The sequence below is a fragment of the Nelumbo lutea genome, chromosome 7 (genome assembly GCF_056320005.1).
Source record: "Nelumbo lutea isolate HS-2025 chromosome 7, American lotus-T2T, whole genome shotgun sequence".
Taxonomy (NCBI): Eukaryota; Viridiplantae; Streptophyta; class Magnoliopsida; order Proteales; family Nelumbonaceae; genus Nelumbo; species Nelumbo lutea.
In genome coordinates, this window is record NC_142690.1 from 59,914,673 (window position 1) to 59,935,464 (window position 20,792).

The 20,792-nt window shown below is 37.7% G+C and overlaps 1 protein-coding gene across 11 annotated transcripts in view; it reads left to right on the plus strand.

The window, feature by feature from the left end:
* LOC148846609 (S-adenosyl-L-methionine-dependent methyltransferases superfamily protein) overlaps window positions 1–20,792 on the plus strand; it is a 114,614-nt gene that overhangs the window by 33,525 nt on the left and 60,297 nt on the right. For 6 of the 11 annotated variants that reach the window (XM_088953546.1, XM_088953554.1, XM_088953548.1 and 3 more), the window contains 2 exons: window positions 5,473–5,698; window positions 5,816–5,971. In XM_088953546.1, coding sequence (XP_088809672.1) covers window positions 5,473–5,698; window positions 5,816–5,971 — 382 coding nt within the window. The remainder of the gene's footprint in view (window positions 1–5,472; window positions 5,699–5,815; window positions 5,972–20,792) is intronic. The other 5 variants (XM_088953555.1, XM_088953552.1, XM_088953551.1 and 2 more) reach the window with 1 other exon arrangement.

A 20,792-nucleotide genomic window follows, 5' to 3' on the forward strand; every position in this document is an offset into this window, starting at 1 on the left:
CTCTAAAGGACCTTTTCCCTTTGTTATTTTCTGTTTCTTTGTATAAAAAAGAGGTGTTCTCAAAATTTGTCTCACCCTCGGGAACACCCTTGGCTCCTAATTGGGATTTTGGGTTTCGTAGGGGACTAAGGGTTGATGAAATTGAATCTCTCTCTGACTTGCTATGTTGCCTTAATTAGGTTTGCTTGGATCCATCCAAGCCAGATAAAAGGGTGTGGGCTCCTAGACCCAAAGAGACCTTTACTTGTGCTTCTTATTTCAAGTCCATCTCTTAGTCTTCTACTCAACAACCCTTTCGTCAAAGGAAAATTGGTGTAGGCCAGTTACCCCAAAGATTATAGTGTTTTGTTGGGAAGTAATCTATGGGAAAGTAAACACTCTAGACAACCTACAAAAAAGAAGACCTTTCCTCTGTATTTCTCCCAACTAGTATATCCTCTGCAGAGCTCACAGAGAGGATTGTTACCATCTACTAATATCTTGTCCATTTTTTGCAAACCTTTGGGCTTGGCTACTTTCGTTGTTTGGGAGTAGTTGGAGCTTACTAGCAGAAGTTCGCATGATCTTTGACCATTCTACTTTCTCTTGGCCTACAAAAAGAGGGAGACTTATGTGGAGATGTGCTCGCACTGCCCTGATCTAGACTCTTTGGGAAGAAAGTAATGCTAGAATTTTTCAAGAAAAGGAAAGGAGCAGTAAGGAACTAAATAATTGTGTGTTGCATAAGGCAATCCTTTGGCCAAAGACTTTGGAAATCTTTCATCAATTCTCTTTTAATGACCTTTGGATAAATTGGTCAACAGTAGTGAAGTGTTCACCCTTAAAGGACAAGTTAATTACAAGCTGGTCTCCTCCACCTGAAGGCTCACTGAAGTTGAACTTTGATGGAAGTAGCATGGGTAATCCAGGATTATCCAGAATAGGGGGTGTTCTGAGAAATGAGAATGGAGAGATTGTCTTGCTTTACTTGGGTCCTTTAGGAGTTGGAGACTCTATCAGGGCAGAGCTATTAGCTGCTATACAAGGGGTGCAATTTGCAAACCAGTTTGGGGTGCAAAGTCTGATAATTGAAGGGGATTTCACAGTGGTGGTGGGCTAGTTGAAAAAGCCTGAAGATGCTATATGGTGCTACAAGAACGAAATGAAGAAATTCAACTGGTTGACAAGGAATATGTTGGTTTCTCTATAGTGGGTGGGGAGATCAGCAAATACTTTGTCCGATGTGTTAGCCAAGCAAGGGATAAATAGGGAAGAATTGTTTTGGGCTCAGCTGTGATTCCTGTATTTTTTTCCTAGTTTAATTGTAAGATTCTAGGAGGGGCTGCAACTTGTGCCTCTCCCTTGGATGTTGTATGAAATCACAACTCTAAATCAGTTTTTGAATTAATAAAAGTTTACTATTACTCATCAAAAAGAAAAAAAAAGCAGTCTAGAAAATTTCTCCTTTTTTTGAATTTTTTATTTTTTTATTCCATTTCATTTTTGAAACAACCAATGAGATGTTCTTCCCCATAAAAAATTACCTAATCTCTCTCTCTCTCTCTCTCTCATGTTGCCAATAACCTAAATAATATCCTCTCCTAAACCACCTCCCCCACTATCTCCTACTTTCTCCTAAATTATCACTAATTCTTATTTATCTCATAAATTATCTCTAATTCTTATTTATTTCCTGAATTATCTCTAATTCCTATTTATATACCAAGTTTCTCTTCTAAATTATCTCTAATTCCTATTAATCCTCTCCCCCACTTTTTATCTCTATCTATCTACAGAAAGTTTAAATTAAAAAAATTAAAAATTATATAAATATTCTAACAGAATTATATAATAAATTTAAATTATTGATTAAAAGAAAAAAATAATTATAATAAATTTAATAATATTCATATTATTAATAGTTTTATAATTTTACAATATTCATCACGAAATTATGTACTAACAAAAGAAATTTTGGTTTTTTGGATTATTCAATTTAAATATTATTTAAATAAAAAAATTACATTAAAATATAAAATATTATTTAAATATTTCAATAACTAAATATCTTAAAAAATATTAAAAATATCTAAATAATTATGTAGAAAAACATATAATGTTATGTATTAACTTTAAAATAAAAAATTCAACTAACAAAAATTTTAAATATTTTATATATTGTTTCAATATTTAAATAACTAATTATTTTAATTAACGAAATATATAACATAACTAGATTTTAAATAGCTAAAATAATGAAATTATGTAATAAATTCAAAAATTTTCTTAAGACTAGAAAAGTAATTATGACATAATATTCAAATTAATAATGATTTAATAATATAAATTATTAATTAAATAATTAATTAATATTTTAAAATTTAAATAATGATACTATTTAAATAACTAAATAATATTGTAAATAAGTAATTTCACTTATATCAATTAATAATTATAAAAATAACTTTCAAAAAGTAATGTATAAGTCTAGTTTTGTTTTGTTATTTAATAGAAAATTTTCAATAATTTTTGGAGATGAAAATACTATTATTTAACTTTTTAAATTTGATTTGTTGTAATTATTGTATTTTTTTTATAATTTATTGATTAATATTTGTTAGAGATTAAACTATTATTTAGATTACACTATTTATTGACTAATTTAATATATCTTGTAGTATTTATGGTATTTTCATTAATAATATATTTTCAATGATTGTGTATTTTTGCTATACATTTTCAATAATTATTGGAGATTAAACTATTATTACTTGTTAGAGATTAGGATAATAATTTTGCTGAAATTAGGAGTGTTCACGGGTTGGTTTGGTTTGGTTGTAGGCTATTTGGCCAACCAAACCAACCTGGTTAGGTTGGGGAGTTGGTCACCCGAAACAGACTGACCATTAGTGAAGACCGGTCAACTCGGGTTGTGTTGGTTTGGGTCGATTTTTGACTTGGTCGGTTGGTTCAAAAGATTTAAACTTAAAAATTTAAACTTAAATTTTTAAAAATTATAGGTCCATTATTACAAAGTAATTTGAAAATTAAATTTATGATATAAATTATTTTTGACTAAGAAATATGGAAAATTTTCCACTTTCCCTATTAAAAATATAAAATATTAATATATATATATATATATATATATATATATATATATATATATATACATATATATATATATATGGTCGAACCATTCAATTTTGATCGATTTATAAATAGGCAAAGCAAAATTGATCTAACCTGGTCGGGTTGGGAAATTGTTGAAGCAAAGCCGACTAAAAATACTAGAAATTGACCAACTTGACCCGAATTGGTCGGGTTCATCAGTTTGATTAACAACCTTAGCTGAAATTAATTATTGTTATTTTTATTGTAAAATAATTATTAAAAGTACTATACAAAATATAAATAATTATTAATTATTTAAAAAGTTAAAAATATAAAACAATTGTATACTCTTATGTGTTTCTATTGTTTAGCCTTCACTTAAGAAATCCTGTGCATTGCACAGGTCTCTACTAGTTTTGTCTTTTTTATAGATCATTTTTCAAGATATATGTGGATCTATTTATTGAAAAGTAAGGATAAGGTCTCTCAGATTGCAATGGTTTTTTATAAGATTATTGGAACACAATATGGAAAAGGAATTAAGCAATTCTATTTGGACAATGCAACTAAGTATTTTACAAAACTCTCCGAATATGTTTCTTGAAAATGAAGGGGCAATACATCAATTGTCTTGTGCTGATACTCCTCAACAAAATGGGTTGCTAAGAGGAAGAACAAGCATTTATTAGATACTACTCGGGCCCTTTTGTTTCAGCACAAGGTGCCAAATAGTTATTGGTGACAAGTAGTTCTTACAACCTCATATCTAATAAATAGGATGCCATTTTGGATGTTGGGAATGAAAACTCCTTTCTTTGTCTTGTGTCCTAACCAAAATGAGTTTCCTTTGCCACCTAGAGTCCTTAGTTGTGTTTGTTTTGTTCATGTCAAGGATCCTATATGAACATAGTTGGATCTTAGAACTCTTTTGTGGTATTTTCATTGGGTATTCTCTTTCACAAAAAGGGTACAAGTGCTATGATTTTGTCTCTAGAAAAAAGTGTCACCAATGTTTTAAAATGTGTGGGAGGTGTACCTCCTGGCGAGGCACTCCCAAAATGCCCTGAGGCATATGCCTCAAGTGCAAGAGGCGTACGCCTCATGCACACCTGATATAAAAAGACTGAAAAAAGGAAAAAAGAAAAAAAGGAAAGGAAAGGAAAAGAAAAGAAAGGGAAGGGAAAGAGAAGAAAATAAAAAGAGAAAGGAAAGGGAAGGGAAGAAAAGATAAGGGAAAAGAAAGTGGTCTGCCCCTAGCCCTTTCAGTTGGGGGGCTCGCCCCCTAGACCCCCTTGCCCCCCTTTTCAATGCAGCCCAGCTTGTTCGCTCGCTCTTTTTTTTATGAGGGTATTGTAGTCTTTGCTCTTTTTAATAGAGTATTAATAGAACACTTTTTTGAAGGATCATATAACATACACTCAATTTCCCCTTTCTTGGTTCTTTCCTTCTTTCTCTTCTTCCTTTACAATTAGATGTGAATCAGTCTTCTAGTATCAGATTTAAAATCAGTAATTAACAATGCAAATCAGATCTGAATAATAGTGCAAGAGCTGTGTATGTCGAAGAGAAGAGGTAAGAGAAGAAATAGTCGAATAATTCAGCCTTCTTCTCTAACCCTATTTTATTAATCTCTAATAATTAATGATGACAAGTATGCCCTTAAGTGGGCGGCCAGCTTGGCAATTACATAAAGAAAATAAAACAAGAACAAATAACAGGCCCATTAAGTGAGACCCATCAACATAAAATAAAAGATAAAAGTAAAGGATATCACACAATACACTTAAAACACTCATCTATTTTTTCACAGTACCATGTTCGAGACTAGAGTTTGAGTTTTGAGAATAGAGAAGGATAAAGCAGAGAATGGAAAAAAAAAGAATTCAGGAAGAGAAGAAATCGGTCTTCTTCCCTGGTTTATTATATACTATGAACAGCATATCAAAAATTACAATCGGCCTCGGGCATAAATTGCCCCTAGTGCTTTTAAAACACTGGTTTGGTTATGCATTGGGTAATAGTAGACAATATTAGCTTGAACGTTGTGAATTCGGTAAAAACAATGGAGATCTTCAAGGGGTACATGGTGGATGACATCCTAAGAGGTTGGGGAACAATTGCATCATCATCATCATCAGTGTTCAACCAAATCCTGGATCCCCCCATCCCCCAAGCAATAATAGGGTTAAGCTCAACTTTGACGGAACTTTGACGACTCTGGATCCTCTGGAATTGGAGGAGCAATTAGGGATGGCGGGGTTTGGTTATGGCTTTATTCTCAGGAACCTTCTCCTATAACAAATGTAATTAGAAAACTGGCCCTATGACCAACATGATGTTCTGCTAGTTCTCATTTCTCAATTGGCTTTGGGTTTTCAGGTGTTGCAAAGGTTGTCTTGAAGAAGGGGAAGACACAACTCTTTCGGTATGGAAGTCCAATGGTCTATAGTGGTGCAGTGGACAGAATAATTGGTAGACCACCACCCAAGACTGGAGACATTGTTCTGGTGGCAGATGGAACTGAAAAACCAATAGGATGGGGCTTGTACAATTCAGTCTCTATGTTCTGCGTTCGACTTATGCAACTGGAAGAAGAGGCAGCAAGGTTGAAATTCCAATTAAGGCCTTGAAACATGTTCCTTTTGTACATGGGCTGATTATATATCTTGGACATTTTATTAGTGATACTAAATATTTATTTATTTATTTATTTTTGTTGCAGAGATCCATCTTGTGCATTGAACATGGAGAAGCTCCTTGAAACAAGAATTGCTGCTGCTACAGAATTACGAAAAAATATAGGGCTTCCATCTGCAGATACAAATGCATATCGTCTTGTTAACAGTGAAGGGGACAGGCATGCATCATTACAGATTTTGTAACACTCCCATATAAAATGGTTGTTTTTTCTGTTGTAGTTTAACTCAAAATCTAAAGTTTTACATTTTGTCTTCCTCTTCTGTAATTATGTAAACAATGTTTTCCTGAGAACCAAGATCACATCTGCACCCCACAAACGCCCCATATACACATCTCAGCATGCATTAGGAACATTTCCTAAAGTTGTCAGTGGGAGATGTTCCCAATACACGGTTAGGATATGCTGTGGGGCATTTGTGGGGTGCCCTCTGTGAGGTGCAGATGTGAATTCCTGAGAACCACTATATCAGATGTGCATTTTTGAACAGAAGAGATAGCCATTTACTATATAAACTGCATACATAAATTCATCTCTTTATCGCACCTTGAGTATTGTTTTACTTTTCGCTTGTTATGTATAAACAGTAGACTTGGTGAAATGTCTATCTGTTTTTAGGGGGCATTATGGGTTAGGCTGGGTTGAGCATTGGGTCCATAGCATCAAAATGTAAGAATTTAATTATTTCTAAAATTTTAAATTCTATGATGTATAATACATGAAAAAAATATTGTATGGACCCAAGCCCCACATTGCCTAAGAATCATAGTGGGACTTGCCTTCATCTATACAAGGCTTTGCCTAGGAGGACAATTCTCATATGTGAGTGTAATACTATGAGTTGACGCATGAACATGTATAATATAAATTAAAAAATTTATATAAAATAAAATATATTTGTATATATAACGTATAACATATAAAATATAAAATATAATAGTATATATATAATTTATTACATAAAATACATCATGTAATATTTTATAATGGAAATATGATATATTATTAAATATATTACATAAATTGTGGGTAAGGCCATGCCGGGCTGGGCTTTCAGTGTTGGGCCCAAGCTCAGCCTGGAATTTTGCGGGCCTGGGTCGGGCTGAGCTTGCACACAAAACCTGGGTCCAGGCCCAGAAATTTGCAGGTTGGGCTGGGTGGGTTTCTGCAATGTTTACAAATTTTTGGGCCCAGGCCCATAGCATTGATATGCTGTATTTACTTACTAAGCAATACAGCATAGCAATGATAGCTTTTTCTAGGAAATATGACATGGTGGTACCCATGGAAATGGAAATGTCATGGAAGTATTAGGAAATATGTCGACATTTTAAACTGTCTGTTATAAGGTGTTCATGTGTATCAGTGGAAGGAAGAATAGAGAGGAGAAAAGAGAATGAAAATGAGAGAAAATGGAGTTGTTGTCCCCCTCCCTCAGCATAACATTATAGACATTTTGAAAAAAATACAGAAAGCCCTTAAGGGACTTATAAATAGGAAACCAAATTACAAAACACCCTTGACAACTTCCAAGTTACTTTTCAGTACATTCCTCAAGCATCATACTAAGTTGGCTATGAATAACTTCATGTTAGTTTAAGGGTGGGCGTCTGAACTGGAGAGGCTAAGTGACGAAGATTTTCAGGCGGTGAATAGGTGGAAGTCTGAACTGAACATTGAATCGAAGAAAATTTTACTCAAGAGTGGAAGGGCCAGAGGTAAAAATCTGCTAAAAGTTAGGGAAGACAGGAAGGCGATGATACTTTTGTTTGAGGAAGCAATGCTATGGTTGAAGGGCTTTATTGATGGTGTACTACAACCGTTTAGGACAGTAGGTTGGAAAAATGTTTTAGAGCTGGAAAAGAAGAAATACGAAGTGGAGCTGAGGCGCAACGGGAAAGGCTGGTTCATTACCATAACAGAATACTTCAGCATTAGGAAACAAATGGTCTGTTTACCGGAAGGGAAGCAGACTCAAGGTCGGATGGTTTTTGCAGATGAGTTGCAGCAGTTTCTTGTCTCTGTTGACAGACACTTGGAGCAGGAGCAAGAACAAAGTACCAAAGATAGCCCTCTTAAATGCTCGATCCAGCCATTAAAGCAGAGCTCCTTTAGCTGTGGATAGACAATATCGAGCTCTAATAGAGGGATGAAATTGTGGTTTGAGGGTGAGCAAGGCGATTGGGAGCGGAGAATGGTGATAGCAGTTAACAAGGATGTACAGGATTGGAGGAAGGTACTAAAATCAGTGGTGCACAACTTGAATCTGGAAACTAAGGTTGATCTGAAACCATTCTCAGACAGGAAGGCGGTGTTAAGAATTGATGACAAGGTAAACAAGGGCTTTACAACATTCGAATGTGGAGAAGGTATGGTCCAAGTCCAGAATTGGAAGCCATTGTGTAATGAGATGGAACATACTTGCGGAAGCTTCCTGCTAAAACTGGTAGGACTTCCCTTTCATCTCTGGAATGAATAAAATCTGGGAAATATAGTGAAGCTGTTGGGCGAGGAAATGGAGGAAGTCCGGTTGCAAGAGCTTTGAGCTGCGGAGGTTAGGATTGTTGGGGTGAAACCAGAATCGCTCCCAAGAACAATCGAGGTTCTTGCTGATGGAGCTTGGTTTAGAGTTTGGCTGGTCTCAGAGGTAGAGGCGGAGCTTTGGGGATGAAGAACCAAGGTAGTGTTAAACAGTGTATGCCTTTAGCTCCAATCAGATTGATGTACAGATACATTTATTGTAAATGAATAAAAGTATATTATTGTTTCATGTTGATATTGGTATATTTTTGTGAAATTACCCTTTAAATTGGATACTTATGAGACTCGTGTTAGTTTATAATGTTTTCAGCTGTTGGATAGACTTGGGGAGTTTATCTTGCCAAAGCTAACACTGATGTGCGGCCAAAGAAGTTGGGGCAGTTTGTCTCAGCTGCTAGGGTTAGACCCAAAGCACACACAGTGTGTGTTTGGTTGAAACACTGAACCCAAACCATTTTTCAGTTATACTTATGCCTTGGACCTTGGAGATTGTTGTGCAAAATTTGAAAGTTACGCATAACCCCTAGATTTAATTATGGTACTGCACTGGGTGTTGGATTGAGCTGTCTTTGGTATGCCAATCAGTGAGATCCATTGAGGGTCAAAACCTGGGTATGTTGGGGCAGTCTGAGAATTCACTTGAGTGGGTGATCATAGTAATAGGATCGGCCCCTTTGTTGGACAAAGTAAATGATAGGGCTTACACTCTCTTTGATGGAAATCTAAACTGCTGGTAGTGGATTTCAACTGTATTTGAGATTTGGTTTTGCAAAATATATTTATATGATATATATATATATATATATATATATATATATATTATGCTTTGTGAAAAATGTTTGCAAAAGATTTTAATTCTTAGGATCTATCCAAACAGAGAGTTTGACACTGTACCTTGCAGCCAGGGGAGAGGTCCTTCCTTGTCAGGCAGTGCTTGATCATTATGGGCCGAGAGGTTATGTGTAAGAGACCATTAAGGGAAAATTACCTAATGGACATTATCTTAAATCCATTATCCTTGGGTCTTTATAGGATGGCTGAATTCAAGGATCATTTAAGTGTAAATGTTGGACCCATATTTAGCAGTGAATTTGGCCAAGCCTTTTCACAGAGGCTAGGCCGAACCCATGTGGACTTATGTGAGGTCATTGTGGGGTCCCACGCCATACAAATTAGGCCTAAGTTGGCCATGCAACACCCTTGGTTCGTGAGACTTATAGCTGATGGGCCTAAGGCCCATAATTATTATGATTAATTAAGCTATGTCACATGACAATTTAAGTTGTCATGTAACATGTTGCGAATCTAGGTTTTGATCTGGGTATGGACTATAGAGCACCTAATCTTGTAAGAAGATAATGCATATCTCTAATTAGAGTTAGATCTGATTTAGATCTGGATTATCTCCTAATTAGATTAGGAGATATCTCCATAAGAGATTATAAAATAGGAGGGCGTGGACCAGTTCAAGAGAGCTTCATATTTTTGCAGTTTCTAGTTTTCTCTGCACCCTTTTGTCTCCCAGTTTTTTCCCAATTCGACATCAGCTATTTGGGACTGATTTAGATCAGTTTTTCTTTGATTTTTTCAAGAAAAATTCAGGGTATATCAGGCTCATCATCCTCAGTTCGATCTAAGCAGTTGGATCTCAGTTTTGCAGAAAACTGTTACTGAACCGGCTTCAGGAATACACTGCACCATCTTCAGTGGAGGATGGTTTTAGGACTGATTTGGGCATGAATTTCCACCTTGGAATCTGCGTTTGTGGTATCTGTATCAGGTGTACATCTCCCCCTTTGATTGGTTTCAAATCTGGTCCAGTTCAGTGCAAGACCGATCCTGAAAATTGCAGTTTTTCAAAACACAGGGAATTCGATTCCCAAAAGGACTAAGAAATTTTTGAAATTTCGCCCAACCATCTAGCATGGTTCGGTGATCCATATGATGGATCCTAACCCTTCCAACAGGTGGAACTGTAGAAGATGATGCTGACGTGGAGGGATGGAGTACGTGGGGCACACAAGTGGTGGAGAGAAAGATTGAAGATCAGTGTTGGCCTAAAGGGGAAGCTGGAAAGTTAGTGGGAGAAACCCAAAAGACGCACAACCTATTAAAAGAAAAAAATTTGAAATTTTTTTAATCAAGTGGAATTTTAGGGGCCTGGGCTTCATTTGCTGATGTAGTTAAGAAGGGGGGTGGACCGGACAAAGGGTTGGTGTAGGCTGGTCTCTCTGAACCAGTGGGAGGACTGACCTGTTCAATCAAAGGGTTGAAACCCAGTCCACATGACTGTTTAAGTGAGCACGAGGATCGGGGGAAGTTATTGGGGACTATAGACGACAAAAATCGTCTATCTTCTTCGAAGAAGGCTTTTAGGGGTGCTCAAAGGCCTACCAAGCGGACAGAGAAGAACACAAGTTCCTTATAGTGGGTTTCTCGCCCGGATTTTGATATACCCAGGCAGGGACGATCATCACAGGACCGACCAAATCCCAGGTACGCTAGATATTGCAATGAAGAGGAGGGAATCGATGAGGGTTGGGTAGACTGTGTCCTAGAAGAAGCAGAAGTGGAAGAAGATTTTGACGGCCAGTCTAGCATAGGTAGTGTCGTGTTTGAGAAGCTTTCAGAGGAAGAGATCGCTACAACTCTTAATCTTGATATGTTGTTTACAAAAGATCCAGAAGCAGAACCTCTTCGCTATGCCAGGAAAGAGCCAATCAACAGAGTGGAACACATTTCTAAATCTGGGGGTGAAAGCTTTGACTCACACTCAGAAGCTCCAATTCCAAATGACTTTTCCGAACAAGAACTTTGTAAGGAAGTATTTGAGACTTCCTAGAAGCAAGATGGAGATACAAAAGTGAGGGACAAACAGGAGGGTGAGGGAAGAGATCTCTGTTTAACAAAGGGGATGGAAAGACAAACCTATCAAAACCGAGTCAAGGAGCTAGATACATCCCACACTCCATTTCAGGGTCTGACAAGCTCTGCTTCCAATTCCAGCACTCCCATCCTACCCCAACACAACCAAGGTAATTGTGTCCTTTCAGTTTGTGATACTAATGTTTGCTCTGTGTCCTGTGTGCCAGATATAGATCCCAATCTAGAGGTTGTAGCTTGTGAAAGAGGGGAAGGGGTAAGAGCTAGTAGTAGAGACAGGGAGGGTTAGGAGAGAGGTAGGAAGTGAAGAAGAAGCAAAAAGAAGTAAAAGAATTCTGGAAATCCTTGAGTTCTTATTAAATGAAGTAGTGGAGAATAATCTATGGAAGGAAGGGGCAGAGGGAGTTAGTATAGAAGGAGGTAGAGGTGGGGAAACAAAACAGGAAGAGAGAAATAGAAAGCTAGATGAAAGAGAGCTAACTAGTGAGGTTCTGTTGCAGCATTTGTATAGAATTTGGGGTGTAAATTGAAAGATCCAAAAGACCTCAAAGTGTTTTTACAGAAAAGGTGGGGAAACAAAACAGGAAGAGGGAAATAGAAAGCTAGATGAAAGAGAGTTGACTTGTGAGGATTCTGTGGCAGCATTTGTACAAAAGTTGGGGTGTAAATTGAAAGATCCAAATGACCTCAAAGTGTTTTTACAAAGAAAAAAAGAAGAAATTAAGGTTAAAAGGAAAAAAAGTGAGTGAGGTTGAAAGATTGATGAAGGATGTGGAAGGAGATAAAAGTTTTGGTGTTAGAGGGGAAAGAAGGAATGGGAATAAGTGAGGGTAAAAGGTGTAAGGGGTGGAGGACATAGATAAATGAGGATCATAAGCTGGAATATTAGAGGGTTGGAAAGTGCTAGGAAGAGAGCAATAATAAAAGAGGTCATCAAGAAAATAAGTCCAGATGTAGTACTATTGCAGGAGACCAAAAGAGCAGATTTTGACATTAAGTGGGCAAGGAGTGTATGGAAAGGTAGGGGGATTAGTTGGGCGGCTCTGCCTTCCTGGGGATCTGCCGGGGGTGTTGTGACAATGTGGAAGAATGAAGTACTTGTAAGTAGGGAGGAGTCAATAGGCCAATTTTTAGTCTCCTTGAAGTTTAGACAAGTGGAGGATGGATTCGAATGGGTGTTAACCAATGTCTATGGACTGAATGATCATAGAGAGAGGAAGTTATGGGAAGAACTGGCTGATATAAGGGGATTGTGGGAAGGGCCTTGGTGTTTAGGAGGTGATTTCAATGTAATAAGATTCTTGGAAGAAACATATAGTCCTCGGTAGAGGTCGACCACGAGTATGAGGAAATTTAATCAATTTGTGGATGCCTGAGAACTTAAAGAGATCCCATTGTCACATAGTTGTTTTACTTGGTCCAATCTTGAAGTGAATTTGATTTGCTCCAAGTTGGACAAATTCTTATTTTCAAATGACTGGAAAAACATTGGCAAAATTTGAACTCTAGAGCACTTCCAAGGGTGACATCCGACCATTGGCCTATTGTAATTTGTAAGGAGGAGGTGAGAAATGTAGGTCCTGTTGCTTTTAGATTTGAAAACATGTGGTTAGGAACCTAGGATTTATTAAGAAAGTCAAAAGAATGGTGGTTAGAGAGCAATCCAATAGTGGAATATGTGGAGACTGTGACTTGATATATCTTATTAGTATAGTCCCTGTTGTATATTACTTATGTATCTTATCTTTTTTCTCTTTCAGCCCTATATGGGTATTCTTGTAATTGTACATATCTTTTAATGTATAAGAGACTCTTTGAGGTGGGGTCAATTTCATCCTTGACACCTCTAAAATTATTCTTGTTTTTTTCTCTATTCAGCCGAGAGTGTTGACATGGTATCAGAGTAGGTTGTTCTCTGATCTATCCTCTCTCTTTTGAACCTCACTAGAAATAATAATCTTTTTGTATCAGGGCTGTTTTGGTCAACCCTTTTTTGTTAAGTCTTCTCTGCGCAACCAGCAGGAGAGATTTTATTAGATCTCTCTTGGGAGACTTTGGTTCAAGGCCAAACTTAAGATTTGGTGTTGCCTAGACCTAATCCATTCTCCATACAAACAACATTTGATTCCATGAAGTTTTTGAAGGAGTTCTGATCTTCTTAGGGCGGCAATACTGTACAATTTTCTTTTTTGGACTGCAACAACTTTGAACTTCAAGCCTTCTTGGGGCAGCAATGCTCTCTAGATTGAAGGGTTTTCTCAAGTTCTTTTTAACCTTACACTCAAATTTTGGTTTGGAATCTTCTAAGTGAAGGGAAGGGAGATCCATCATATGGATGGCCGAACCATGCAGGGTGGCTGGGCGAAATTTCAATTTTTTTTTTCTCCCTTCCAGTTATCCTATTCCCTGATTTAGAAAAACAACATTTTTCAAGGTTCATTCTTGAAACAAACCAGACCAGATCTATAACCAAGATTAAGGGAGGGATATACCTGATACAGAATCCACGAAAGTAGCTCCCAACGTTGGTTTTCATGCCCAAAGAGGTCACCAAATCCCACCTCCACTGAAGATGACACAACTTAGGATGAGGCAGGATTAGCAAAGCAATTCTTCAGCAAGATTTGCAATCCTTCAGCAAGGATCATGCAGAGGATGTGAGCACAACTTCAGATCTGATTCTTCTGGCAAGAATCAGAATCAAGAACAATTCTTGATCAGTCCAAGACAATGGAGATCGAACTGGGTAGGGCAGCAAGAACAAAGAGAAGAACTAGATATGCAAAAGTGTTTAACAGAAGGATTTCTCTCTCTATTTATAACCTCTCTGGATCAACTTCCTAATCCTATCAGGAAAGGGTTCTTTGATCCAAATCTTTATTTGGATCTGAACTCTTAAGTGGATAAGACATGTCTTGTCCTCTTGCTGATCTAGAAGCAGATCTAAACTCAAATTCACCCACTATTAATTAATTTAATTAACCCAGTTTGAATTGGGCTTTAGGCCCATTAAGTTATCAGGCTCACTTTCCTTTTAATTTGCTCGTTAGCTTGGCTCTCTTTGTATGGCGTGGGACCCTAACATTGATCTCCACAAAAGCCATATGGTTCAGCCTAGCCTCTGTTACAAGGCTTAGCCGAATTCACTACTGAATACAGTGAACCCCTAAGCCCATCAGTATGGGCTCTTAGTAGGCCCAACATTTACACTAAATGGTCCTTGGGTCCAACCACCTTATGAAGGCTCAAGGACTATGGACTTAACTGAGATTAGCCCATGAGGTAAAAGCCCTAAATGGTCTTACACTTAACCTCTCAGCCCATAATGATCAAACACTGCCCGACAAGAGAGGACCTCTCCCTCGGCTACAAGGTACAGTGTTGCATTCTTTGCTCTCATGGATCCCGGGAATTAAAACCTTTTTGCAAACATTTTGTGAAATTATAATATGTATGTATATCTCTATATAAATATATTTTGCAAAACAAATCTCAACAAGTTTGAAATCAATTGTCGGCAGTTTAGGTTTCCATCAGAGAGAGTGCATTCCCTGATCATTCACTTTGTCCAACAAAAGGGCTGATTCTGTCACTATGATCACCCACTCAGGTGAATTCTCAGACTGCCCCAACATACCCAGGTTTTGACCCTCACTAAGGATCTCACTGATTGGCATATCAAAGACAGCCCAATCCAACACTTAGTGCAGTAGCACAATCGAGTTTAGGGTTTAGGTGTAACTTTCCAGTTTTGCCCATTTGTCTCCAAGGTCCAGGGCATAATTGGAAAATGGTCCGGTTCAGGATTTCAAGCAAACCCACACTACATGTGCTTTAGGTTTCACCCTAGTAGTTGAGACAAGCCACCCCAATTGACTTGGCAACACATTATTGTTAACCTTGGCAGGATAAACCTCCCCAGGTCTATCCAACGGCTGTGAAGATTTTAAACTAACACGAGTCTCATAAGTGTTAAGTTTAAGGGTATTACACAGAAACACACCATAGATAACATGAATCAATTATGTAATTTATTCATTTACAATAAATGTAAAATGTACATCAATCTGATTGGAGCTAAGGGCATACACTGTCTAACACTAGGGGCTATTTCGATCAGCCCCAGATACTTTTATGTTCTTGGAAAAGATTTCTGATATATTGGTAAACCACAGTTTTCTCTCAATCGATTGAATCGATCAACCTATAACTCTAGATCTAGTGTTGTCCTAGGGTTTTCTTGCTTCCTATTTATTTGTTTCAGATTTCAGAATTGATATTCGAGAGATTTTAGATTCGACAATCCTAAACTTGCCTTTTTTGGACTATTAACTCGAGTCCTTTATTGTTGAAGCTGTTTATGGTATTTTATTGGGGTCCCTTGACTTCAGCATTGGAATACTTGTCTTTCCTAATGGACTAGAGGGAACTGTTGCTGAATTTGGTTTTCTCTGATATCCTTGTGTTTGGACTATTATCTTTTTGCTGAAATGGCCTATGGGATTGGCACTGCTGCTGTAGCACATGAAAGTAAGAAATCTACTACTGGTGGTGATTCTTTTGTTAAAGGTGATTCTCTAGCATCCATGGTTGAGGAAAACTTTCGACAACTGGTAATTTCTCCAGTTATTGTTCTTCTCCTTTTCATGTTTGGATCATTGACTTTGGAGCTACCAACCATATGACAGGAGCCTACCCTAACCAATCAAGTAACCTTACTGAAACCCATCACAAACATATTGTTATTGCCAGTGGTGAAAAGTTAAGCACCATTGGTAGCAGTGATCTGTTTCTTAAGCTTTCACCCACTGCATCCTTCTCTCTTACCAAGACCTTTCTTGTTCCTAGTCTCACTATAAATCTGATTTTTGTTGACCAATTAGTTGATGAAGATAACATTCTCATCTTTTCTCATGATGGATGTTTGATTTAGGACCAGAACACTGGGAAGGTGAAAGGGAAGGGGTGCATGTTGGCCCGTCTGTTTGCATTGGAGTTAGAGAAGTCTCAAACAATATCATCAGCTTATTTCAGTTCTTCAACTTCTAGTTCCTTTCTGAGTCAGAGACTTAATGTTTGGGACTTATGGAATAAGCGTTTGGGTCATACACATGTTGAGAAATTAAAATTTTTGTTTAATTCAGATCTTATTAAGAATAAAGTTTCTTCCGTGCAGACCTTTGATACATCTTGTGTTTCCTATTGTTTAAGTAAGGATTGCGCTTTACCTTTTCCTCACATGTCTGAGCATGCTACCTCTCCTCTTGAGCTTATACATAGTGATGTCTGGACTGCATTTGTCACTTATTGACTTGGATACACACTTTGTGTTGTTCATTGATGACTGTACCAGGTACATGTGGATATACTTTCTTTGCCACAAGTCAGAGGTGTTCCCAACATTTAAGCTGTTCCATGCTATGGTACGGGTTTAGTTTCAGTCACAAGTGCGTATTTTCTATTTGGATTCAAGGTAGACTATTCTGATGGAGACTTTTTATCTTATTTGTAGAATCATGGAATGCAAGTGCAACGAAGTTGTCCAGATACTCCTCAGAAGAATGGCGTGACTGAGCGCATGAATTGACATATTCTTATTGTTGTGAGGACATTATTGCACGAGTCCCATACACCACCTTCTTTTTGGGTAGAGGCAGCCAGTACAACTGTGTTTTTGATCAACTAGATTCCTTCCTCTGTTCTTGGTAATATGTCCCCCTTTTAGAAGTTGTTTGGTCGTTCTCCAGACTTATCTATGCTTCATGCATGGTTTAAAGTATTGATACGATACGCCTCGTATCAGGCATACCGTATCGTATCTTTTGAAAAATATACGGTCTGAAATGCCTGTTTCCAGGGGTTTCAGAACCCCAATTTTTTTTAATAATAAAAAACATGTTTTTAGCTTCCCAAAAAACCAAAATTTGAAAAAAAAAAACTAAAAGGAAGCGTTTCGACCATTTTTAAGTACCGATACGATATGGTTGATATGTGTATCGTATCGATACTTTGAACCTTGGCTTCATGTTTTTGGATGTGTGTGCTTTGTTCAGCTTCCCTCTTGTGAACGTTCTAAATTGTCTGCACAGTCTATCATGTGTGCCTTTGTAGGTTATAGTCCTGACCACAAAGGATTTTTTTTGTTATGATCCCTCTATTCGTCGCATTTGTATATCACGTAATGTTGTTTTTCTTGAGCACATTTATTTTTTTGCTAGAATTGCTAGATTGTCTGTATCGTCTGTTTCTGTTTTGCCAAACTTTGATTCAAAGGATGCTCCACATCCTTTTGCTAAGAAGGATCTTTTCGTCTTCTCTTGCAAGCGGTTACGTGCTTCAGTCCCTGCGCCTACGACTCTCCTTCCTCTTTGTTCAAATCATCCTCTTACCACTGCTCCTGTAAGTGATACCTCTATTTCAAATACTCACACTTTTGTTCCTCTTTGTCGTTCTACTCATATATCTAGACCTCCTGACCGCTATGGTTTTCCTTTAAATCATAGCTCTTTATTTGCTATCTTATCTTCCACAGGTATTCCTCGCTCCTACTAGGAAGCCAATAGTAGCCCTCCTTGGAAGGAAGCCATGGATGTAGAGATTCATGCTTTACATGAGAATGACACTTGGGACCTTGTGCTTGCTCCTCCAGATGCATCCATTGTTGGGAGTCGTTGGCTTTACAACACTAAGTTTAAATCTGATGGATCTCTTGATTGATAGAAGGCACATTTAGTTGCCTAGGGATAGAGTCAGGAGTATGGTATCAATATGAAGAAACCTTTGCTCTTGTTGCAAAGATTACCATAGTCCGTGCTCTTTTAGCATTGTCTGCTGCTTAATTTGGGACCATATGCCAGTTTGATGTGAAGAATGCCTTTCTTCATGGTCAGTTGAAGGAGACGGTCTACATGAAGCCTCCTCCTGGATATTGCAGTGATTCTTCTTTAGTATGTCACCTCAAAAAATCTCTATATGGTCTAAAACAAGTTCCCCAGGCATGGTTTGAACACTTTCAAGATGTTGTAGTTGTTGCTGGATATAGCTAGAGTTCTGATCACTCTCTCTTTGTTAGGCGACGACCTCAGGGCATTACCATTCTCTTGCTTTATGTTGATGACATGTTGTTGGCTGGGAATGATGTTGAGGGTATTCATGAATTGAAATTGTTATTTCATAATTCCTTTCACATAAAGGACTTGGGCCCTCTCACCTATTTCTTGGGACTTCATCATGGTGATCGAGGGTATTTTGTTTGTTAGTAGAAATATGCCTCAAACCTTGTTAAACTTGTTGGTCTTAATGATGAGAAGCATATTGATACACTTATGGAGCTAAATCTTAAGCTATCTAAATCTGAAGGTCCATTACTTTCTGATGCTGCCTTGTCTCGCCAAATTGTGGGGTCCTTCATTTATCTCACTATTACTTGACCTGATATTTCTTATGCTGTTCAGGTTGTTAGTCAATTTGTTTCTTCTCCTCGTTCGCCTCATATGACTGTTGTTCATCGCATCATTCGATTATGTTAGAAACACATATTTCTCATCGCTTTCAAATAGTGCAGAATTTGATGAGCAGCCTACAGATGAACTTCTTTAGGATTATGCATAAACTGACTTATTACACTTACATCATATGCAATATTCGGCTGTGTGTGTGCAAGATAAATGAGTTTTCCAACTAGTCTTTGGAACATCTCCTTGTCTACACTTGCATTCTCGCTGGCTTCTCCAAGTTTATGATAAGGATCTATAGGCGTGGAAGCTGGTTTACATGCCATATTTCCTGTTTCTCTCAAAAGATCGACAACATACTTTTGTTGAGAGATAAAGATGCCTTGTTTAGAATGTGCAACTTCAATTCCGAGAAAATACTTTAGTCTCCCCAAGTCTTTTATCTCAATTTCTTTGGCAAGATAGTTTTTCAATGCTTCCTTCTCCTTTTTATCATTCCCAGTAACGATTATATCGTCCACATAGACTAATAGAGTAGTAGCTCCCTCTGAGGCTGTGTGTTTGATAAACAATGTGTGGTTACCTTGACTTTGCTTGTAACTTGTACTAAGCATCACCTTTGTAAACCTTCCAAAGCATGCTCTCGGAGACTGTTTGAGACCGTATAGTGCTTTCTTCAACCTACAAACTTTGTTCCCTTTAATGCCTTCTCCAAAACCTGGTGGAATGTCCATGTATATCTCCTCTTCTAGATCACCATGGAGAAACGCATTCTTTACATCAAACTGTTGAAAATTCCAATTATAGTTAGCAGCCAAAGACAACAACACCCTTACTGTATTCATTTTAGCTACTGGGGCAAAAGTCTCTTGATAATCTACCCCATAAGTTTGTGTATATCCCTTGGCTACCAGTCGTGCTTTGTACATTTCTAATGACCCATCAGATTTGTACTTAATTGCGAACACCCATTTACATCCTATAGCCTTCTTGTTTCTCGGTAGTCCCACAACTTCCCACGTGTTGTTCTTTTCTAGTGCCTCCATTTCCACTCTCATGGCTTTTCTCCACTCCTTATTAGAAAGTGCCTCAGCTAGAGTATTAGGAATTGAAATGGTGTTAAGGCTGGCTAGAAAACTTTTATGGGGTTCAGAGAATCTTTGGAACGACACAAATTTGGCTAAAGGGTACAATGGGCGTTTGGTACATTCTCTGGTTCCTTTTCTCAGGGCAATAGGTAGGTCATACTCATACTCAGATTGTGAAGGTACAGGTTCAGGTTATGAACATCCCTCAGTTCTAGGATTAGGAGTTGAATCTTGGACTTGCACAAGTTGAGGATTTGGATTTCTTCTCCTAGAGTAAACCTGCATATATCTCACATCATCATGCACATCATTGGTGGGGTTAACAGTGTCTGGATTTAATTCAATGGTCGGGTTGTTTGACTCTTGTTGAGGCTCGGAAATGTGGGGCTTAGAGGAATGTGACTTAGAAGGATGTGATTCTTGATGGTTGGATGACTGTGAGGAGGGTAATACATCTAGGGAGAGTAGATCCGAGGCCTTATCTTCCATTAATGAGGGCTCCCCCTGAAGATATGGTTGAGTGAAAAAGGATTGTCTCTCCTCAAACGTGACATCGATGGAGGTGTAGAATTTTCTGGTGGCTGGATGATAACATTTATAACCTTTTTGAGTTGGGGAATATCCCAAGAAGACACACCTGATTGCTTGTGGATCTAATTTTCCCTTATTATGGACATCAACAAAGGTAGTGCAACCAAAAATTCTTGGTGTGAGATTATTTGAGGTTCGAATATCAGGGTAGAATTGCGAGATGACTTGCATTGGGCTTCGGTTGTCAAGAACTTTAGATGGTAGTTTATTTATGGTGTATGCAGCGGTAAGGACAACTTAACCCCCGATATTGTTTTGGGACCCGGTTTTGAAAGAGAAAGGCTCGGGTGGTTTTCAATAGATGGCCATTTTTCCTCTCAGCTACCCCATTCTGTTGGGGAGTGTTAACACAGGAGGATTCATGCACAATGCCTTCTTTCTGGAAAAATGGGGACAAATTCTGATTAAAATAATCTGTAGCATTATCAGATCAAAGCCTTTTAA